This window comes from Manis pentadactyla, chromosome X (genome assembly GCF_030020395.1).
Source record: "Manis pentadactyla isolate mManPen7 chromosome X, mManPen7.hap1, whole genome shotgun sequence".
NCBI classification, from domain to species: domain Eukaryota; kingdom Metazoa; phylum Chordata; class Mammalia; order Pholidota; family Manidae; genus Manis; species Manis pentadactyla.
Genome location: NC_080038.1, coordinates 10,472,617 through 10,480,612, shown reverse-complemented (window position 1 = coordinate 10,480,612; position 7,996 = coordinate 10,472,617). Strand labels below are relative to the sequence as shown.

The 7,996-nt window shown below is 43.9% G+C and overlaps 1 protein-coding gene across 1 annotated transcript; it reads left to right on the top strand.

Moving 5' to 3' along the window:
* Positions 1-2,105: 2,105 nt before the first annotated feature.
* Positions 2,106-2,960, top strand: LOC130681991 (zinc finger protein 239-like). The gene has a single exon (XM_057495984.1). It carries the CDS (start codon positions 2,106-2,108, stop codon positions 2,958-2,960), a length of 855 nt encoding a protein of 284 aa, XP_057351967.1.
* Positions 2,961-7,996: the final 5,036 nt, after the last annotated feature.

Below are 7,996 nucleotides of genomic sequence, written 5' to 3'. Positions count from 1 at the left end.
AGAAAGCCACCACTGGAGATAGCGCCGGTGGCAACAGAGGGGCACTGTGACAGCTTCCTCCAAGGGTCCTCCTTCCTCATCTCCTTCCCCCACATCACAGCCTCCAGGTACTCAATTCTGTTCTGGCCTGGGCAGCCCGCTCCCCACCCAAGACCAAACTCCATTCTGGGCTTGGGTTCTGGGATCAAGTGAGATTCAGGGTTCAACCAACTGAGCTGTTCTTGATTCTTGCTTTCCTGGGCAGCTAATCCTAAGAAAAACAGACAAACAAGAACCAAAAAAGTAGGAAGGTCAATTCCTTGCCTGAGGGTCAAGAGAATTAACCCTTCCATGCCTCTCCCTCCTCCGGACTCCTTCCTACCAGGCGAAGTGGCCACTTTGTTCCAAATGTGCCCCATGTGTGCCACCCTCACCTGCACAGTGCTAGGGCCCACAAATGCATGCCCGGGGAGCTGCTCACATGGGGCAAGGAGCACGTTCTGAAACCACAGCACCCAGAGTTCTGGACACTGGCTTCTTGGTCCACCACCAGAGGACCTCAGGCACATTACTTAATCTCTGTGCATCTCAGGTTCCTTAGCGTTTATAGAAAAGGGGGTGGCAAAAGAATGAACTAGTGGTTACCAAAGGGTGGGGAGGGAGGAAGCAGGGTGAGGCCCTCTTTCTCAGTTGGGCTGGAGTTAGAACACAGCGCCCTGGCCCTGCACTAATACCTCTTCCCACTCACTAAATACTTGTCACAGTTTACAGCAGACACTCACATTCACCCACACACTGTGCGGTTCATGCAAACAGGACTGCCTGCCTAATTGTAAAAAGAAAAGAGCACAGGTCCCGCGGTCGGGGCGGCGCGGCCGTGGGGCCTCTTCCCGGGGCTCCCCCTCCGCGCGCACGGTGAGCTTGCCTGTCCCCCGCAGGACCCCGCCGGGTGCCGGGCCTGTGCGCAGACCCAGCCCCCTGCGGGGCGGAGCCGGTGCCCGCGGTCCCCGAGCCCCGCGTCAATCCCGAGACCCGGGCCCAGAGGGCGGCCTGGGCCCCGTGTCAGCGTCCTGCTCGCGGCTGGCGGGTAGCCGGGGGAGGCCCTGCCGCCGGCTGTCGGCGCATCTTCTCCGGGGCCGTGAGCCATGTCCGCACAGCGCCCGGTGGGGGAGGAGCCCGAGCAGCCCGAGGCCGAGGCGGAGATGGCGGCCGCCCAGGGCGACTGCTCGCTGAGGTTGCCTGCTGCATATTTTCTCTCTGAGCTGTTGACCTTCAGGGACAGTGGCCGTCAGGTTCTCCCAGGAGGAGTGGGAATGCCTGGCGCCTGCTCAACGGGCCTTGTACAGGAGCGTGATGCAGGAGAACTACAGCAACCTGGTCTCTGTGGCAGTTTCTTCTCATTACAAAAAAGGATTGTTACCCCAGGAAGCGATAAAACACTCATTCCAAAAAGTGACCCTGGGAAGATCCAGGAGCTGTGACCAGAGACATTTACACCTGAGGACACATGGGGACAGTGAGGAGGAGCATGAAGGGCAGGGCGGCTGTCATGGAAGAGTGCAGGGTCACGGCAGGGACTCCGTGACGGACCCCTCCGTGAGGGTGGTCATCAGGATGTGTCGGGGAGCAAAGCCCAACTTAAGTCAGTTACTCTTGCTGAACATTGTGTTATTGTGCATAAATGTCATCGACGAGTTTTGAAACATAACTTTTCTCAGAAAGAAAATTTGGAAAATCTTAAAGTTGAGCAAGGCCATGTTTCAAATAATAACTTCAATCATTTTAAATACAGCCATGCACTAGATATTCAGTCACATAATTTTGAACCCCAAAGATATAATGATGAGAAAATGTGTCAGTATATTAAAATGGAAAATTCTTTGATGAAGGATTCATTATTCTTCGATGAACAGGTAATTCCCATTCAATCTAAAGCGTACAGTTTTGATAACTATCAGAGAGACTCTACCCACCCACCATTGCTTAATGAATGTCAGTATATAGAGAATGAGGAAGAACCTTGCATGTATAGTAAAAGTAAGCAGGCCGTCAGGAAGGGCTCTCTATTAAACAATTGCCAAGGTATGTACATTCTAGAGCCAGGATACCAATGTATGGAACCCGGAATGACCTGTAACAGAGGATCAAGCCATAGAGAACATCAGAGAAACGAGATTCCAGAAAACCATTCCCCATGTGACAAATGGGGACAAGCCTTCAAGGACTGTGTCCAAACTTGTGAACATTTCACAAAAGTGATTAAACATCACAGAATTCACACTGATGAGAAAGCTTGCAAATGTAAAGTATATGGGAATGCCTTTAGTGAATCTTCCCTTCTAAATAGTCATGAGAGTATCCCTTCTGGAAAGCAACCAATCCAATGTGAATTATGCAGTAAATCACTCAATAATTCCTCAATTCTTACTGGTATTGACAGAATCCATACAGTAGAGAAGCCTTACAAATGTAAAAGATGTTACAAAGCCTTTAACTGGCACTCAAGTGTTATTAAACATCAGAGGATTCATTCTGGACAGAAACCTTACAGATGTAAAGAATGCAGCAAGTCCTTTACTTATTCCTCAAGTCTCACTGTGCACCAAAAAGTTCATACCGGAGAGAAACCTTACAAGTGTAAAGAATGTGGCAAAGCCTATAAGCAGGGTTCGCACCTTAATCAACATAAGAGAATTCATTCTGGACAGAAACTTTTCAAATGTGAAGAATGCAGCAAGTCTTTTTATTATTCCTCAAGTCTTAATGTGCACCAAAAAGTTCATACAGGAGAGAAACCTTACAAGTGTAAGGAATGTGGCAAATCCTTTAGTTATTCTGCAAGTTACAATGTGCATGAGAGAATCCATACTGGAGAGCATCCCTACAAGTGTAAAGAATGTGGCAGATTCTTTAAGTGGAGGTCACAGTTTACTAGACATCAGAGAATTCATTCTGTGCGTGTACCTTACAAGTGTAAATAATGCAGCAAATCCTTTACTTGTTCCTCATACCTTACTGTGCACCAAAAATCTCATATCTGAAAAAACGTTAGAAGTGTAAAGAATACAGCAAATCATTTTCTTATTCCTCCAGTTCATTTGCATGTGAAGATTCATAGTGGAAAGAAGCCTTACATTAGAAGGGGACCTCTCATTGGTCCCCACATGTTAAATGAAATCAGAGAATTCATTCCGTAGAGAAACCTTACAGATGTAAATTATGAAGCAAGTCTTTTAATTTCTTCCACAAGACTTACAATTTCTTCCCAAAGTCTTACTGTGCACCAGAGAATTAATACAGGAGAGAAACCTTAGAGATGTAAAGAATGGCAAAAGGTGTAGTTATTCCTCAAGGCTAAATGTGCATGAGAGAATGCATACTGGAAAGAATCCTTACAAGTGCAGTGAATGTGGCGAATTCTTTACTTGTTCCTCAAGTCAGAGCGCATGAGAGAGTTCATAGTGAAGAGAAGCCTTACAAGTGTAAGGAATGTGGCAAAGCCTTTAAATGGGGCTTTCAACTTGCTGAACATAAGATAATTCTTTCTGGACAGAAACCTTATAAATGCACAGAATACAGCAAGTTCTTTAATTGTTCTCAGGTCTTTCTGTGCATCACAAAATTTATACAGGAGAGGAGACTTAAAGGTGTGAGAAATATCACACATGCTTTAAGTGGGGCTCACAACTTACTAAACATCAGATAATTCATTCTGGACAGAGACCTTACAAGTGTGAAGAGTGCAGTAAGTCCTTCTTCCTCAAGTCTTACTGTGCACGAGAGAATTCATACTGGAGAGAAACCTTACAAGTGTGAGGAATGTGGAAAAGGCTTTAAGCACGACTCACACCGTAATCACCATCAGAGAAATCATTCTGGACAGAAACCTTTCAGATGTGAACAATGCAACCATTCCTTTACATCTTCCTCAAGTCTTACTGTGCACCAGAGACTACATACAGGAGAGAAGCCTTACAAGTGTAAAGAATGTGGGAAATCCTTCACTTATTCTTCCAGTCTTACTGTGCATGAGAGAATTCATACTGGAGAGAAGCCTTACAAGTGTAAGGAATGTGGAAAACCCTCTTGGTGGTCCTCATGCCTTAATAAGCATTGGATAATTCATTCAAGACAGAAGCCTTACAAGTGTAAAGAATGCAGCAAGTCTTTATGTCTTCCTCAGGTCTTAATGTTCATGAGAGAATTCATACTGGAGAGAAACTTTACGGTTGTAAAGAATGTGGCAAAGCCTTTAAGCAGGGCTCTCCCCTTAACATCAGAGAATTCATTGTGGAGAGAAACCATACAAATATAATGAATGTGGCAAATCCTTTACTTGTTCCTCAACTCTTAGAGTGCATGAGAAAGTTCGTAGTAGAGAGAACCTTACAAGTATAAAGAATGTGGAAAAGTCTTCAGTAATTCATCAATTATAAATAAACAGAAGAACATTCATACTGGAGTGAAATATTACAAGTATAAGGAAAGTAACAAAGCATTTATCCAGGCCTCAGTCCTTAATAAATGTCAGAAAATTCATTCAAGACAGAAACCTCACAAACGTGAAGAATGCAGCAATTGTTTTCATGTCCCCGAGAAGTTAGTCTTCATCAGAGAATTCATACGGAGAGACACCTTACAAATATAAAGAATGTGGCAAAGCCTTTAAGGTGTGCTCAAGCCTTACTGCACACCAGAAAACATACTAGAGAGAAACTTGATTTTTACACAGATGTAGGGTGGAATTGCGTGTAAACTATACATGTAGGGAGCATGAAAGCTTTCAGACAAAGGGAGAAGAATCTAAAAACTGTGGCGAAGCTGTCAACTGTTTCTCACATACTGTACAAATGCAAATTCACAGTAGAGAGAAAACATACCAACATGGTTAATATGGATATAACATTGCCCAAGAAATTCACCTTAAAAACATGACAGTATTCATAATGGAGAGACACTTTACAGGTGTAAAATACTGTCGGAAAGTATTTAAATCAAAATGTAAAGTAGCCAGGAATGAATTACATAAGGAAGCTCTAAGGCACCAAATTTTGTAGAGGTTACTCTTACAGTATTATAAAAATGATTTCAAATAAACAGGGATAAGATAATTGACTTGGTAATTCGTGTCGGTCTAAAAGGGATGTATTTCCGGTGATATAGTGTCCTCCAGCCCCCCAGTCCGGATGCCATTCTCAAGTCCCTGGCAGTTAGCTGTGCTTCTGACCTACCAGCTACCGATTAGACATTCCCATGACCCCCTTGGTTTTGCTTAACTTTCTAGAATAACTCACAAAGCTTTGGAAAACACAGTTACCAGTTTAAAGGATACAACCCAGATGAGGTGATACACAGGCAATTTCTCCAAGAGCTTCCTTCCTTGTGGAGGTTGGCACCTGGCTCAGTGGCTCATCAAGGCATTCTGGTTCCACACACAGATCTGTTCAGGGGCTTTTGTTAGGGCTTCATTCCATAGCATGGCTGAGCAAACTGTGTATTGGCTGGTTCATCTTTCAGCCCCCACCATTGGGTGGTGGTCCAAAGGACTCATTAAGGTGACAAGCCACCCATTTCACCTTTAAGACTGCAGTGTTTTCAGGAAATGTGGATGAAGACCAAATATATCTGGGGAATATATATGCATTTGAATGACCACATAATTCCTGTGATATCACTCACACTGCCCCTTGATGTTCAAAAACAAATTCCTCATAGCAAAGTGATCACACCTGTCGGAGCACTTCCTTCTGGCACAGCATTTACACAACAGAAAATTTTAAAATGCAAATTGAGCTAACATTTCATGAAGCCATTGTGTAGTGCAGACGTTTAAAGACACATGTCATTTGTCCTGTAAATCCTTACAACCGGAGTTTGTACCACATCAATGTAACTGGCTTGCAGGCTGTCACTCAACTTGTCATGTTCGCAAAAGCAGAGGTGGTCTCTGCAAACAAAGCCTCACCCTTCTGGGCATCTGGTTTGCTTTTGCTAAGACATATTCTCTTGCTCTGATCCTCTCTTAAGGCATTAATAAAATATTGGATTTCAAAAAAAAAAAAAAAAAGAAAAGAAGAGAGCACATGGCTGAACAGCTGATAGTTATCGTTTGTTTACAGGCAGCAAAAGTAGGCCTGCAGAGCAGGTAGAGGGGAAACAGCCAATGTGAACCTTCCCACAATTTGAATTTATGTTAATTCTAACAGGTTCCTTTACAGATTCCACATATATACATACATGCGGATGGATGATGGATGGATGATGGACAGGAATAGACACAGAGACACAGAGAAACAGAAAGAGACAGGGATTCTCAGACTGAATGACCCAAACCCCTTTGTTCTTTCCGGCGATGTTTACCTTGCCTGAAATGTCCTCCTTTACTCCCCGACACACACCCTCATCACGCCAGTCCAGGATTGGGAAGCAGCGAGATGAACACTATGCCAACCTAGAAATAAGATGAAGTTCCAGCACCTTTTTCTAAATTACATGATTTCACTAACTAAAGTCCTGCCCCTCCTCTGTTGCTGTTACATTAAATGTCACTGTGAGCTCTGTTGCTGTTACATTAAATGTCACTGTGAGCTCTGGCCACCACATCACAGCCTCCCTTCCTACCAGGCGAAGTGGCCACTTTTTTCCAAATGTGCCCCATGTGTGCCACCCTCACCTGCACAGTGGTAGGGCCCACAAATGCATGACTGGGGAGCTGCTCACGTGGGGCAAGGAGCACGTTCTGAAGCCACAGCACCCAGAGTTCTGGACACTGGCTTCTTGGTCCACCACCAGAGGACCTCAGGCACATTACTTAATCTCTGTGCATCTCAGGTTCCTTGGCGTTTATAGAAAAGGGGGTGGCAAAAGAATGAACTAGTGGTTACCAAAGGGGAGGGGTGAAGGAGGGCGGGTGGGGAGGGAGGGAGAAGGGGACTGAGGGGTGTTATGTTTAGTACACATGGTGTGGGGGATCACAGGGAGAACAGTGTATCACAAAGAAGGGACATAGTGGATCTCTGGCAACTTGCTGCACTGATGGACAGTGACTGCACTGGGCTATGGGTGGGGAGACCTGATAATATGGGTAAATGCCGTAACCATTGTTTTTTCATGTGAAACTTTTATAAGAGTGTATTTCAATCATACCTTAATAAAAAATTAAAAAAAAAAAAAGAAAAGGGGGTGGCAAGCTATGGTTTGTGGGGCAAATACAGCCACCCATTCATTTTGTGTGGTTTGTGAGCTAAAGAAGAATTTCACACTTTTTTTTTGAGGGCATATCTTATATTTATTGATCAAATGGTTGTTAACAACAATAAAATTCTGTATAGGGGACTCAATGCAAAATCATTAATCAACCCCATGCCTACTTCTCAACAGTCTCCAATCTTCTAAAGTATAACGAACAAGTTCTTACATGGTGTAACAAATTCTTACATAGTGAATAAGTTCTTACATGGTGAACAGTGCAACGGCAGTCATCACAGAAACTTTCGGTTTTGATCACACACTATGAACTATAAACAATCAGGTCAAATATGAATATTCGTTTGATATTTATACTTGATTTATATGTGGATCCCACATTTCTCCCTTTATTATTATTATTATTTTTAATAAAATGCTGAAGTGGTAGGTAGATGTAACATAAAGGTAGAAAACTTAGTTTAGTGTTGTAAGAGAGCAAACGTAGATGATCAGGTGTGTGCCTGTAGACTATGTGTTAATCCAAGCTAGACAAGGGCAATAAAACATCCACAGATGCAGAAGATTTCTCTCAAAACAGGGGGGGAGAGGTTCTAAGCCTCACCTCTGTTGATCCCCAATTTCTCACCTGATGGCCCCCCTGCGACTGTGCCTGTCTTAGGTTGTTCCTCCCTTGAGGAATCTTACCCGTCTCTGGCTAACCAGTCATCTTCCAGGGCCATACAGGGAGATGTAAAGTTGGTGAGAGAGAAGCCATATTGTTTGAAAAGGTTAGCTTTTTACTTCTTTGCAGATTTATGCCCTGTGGCTT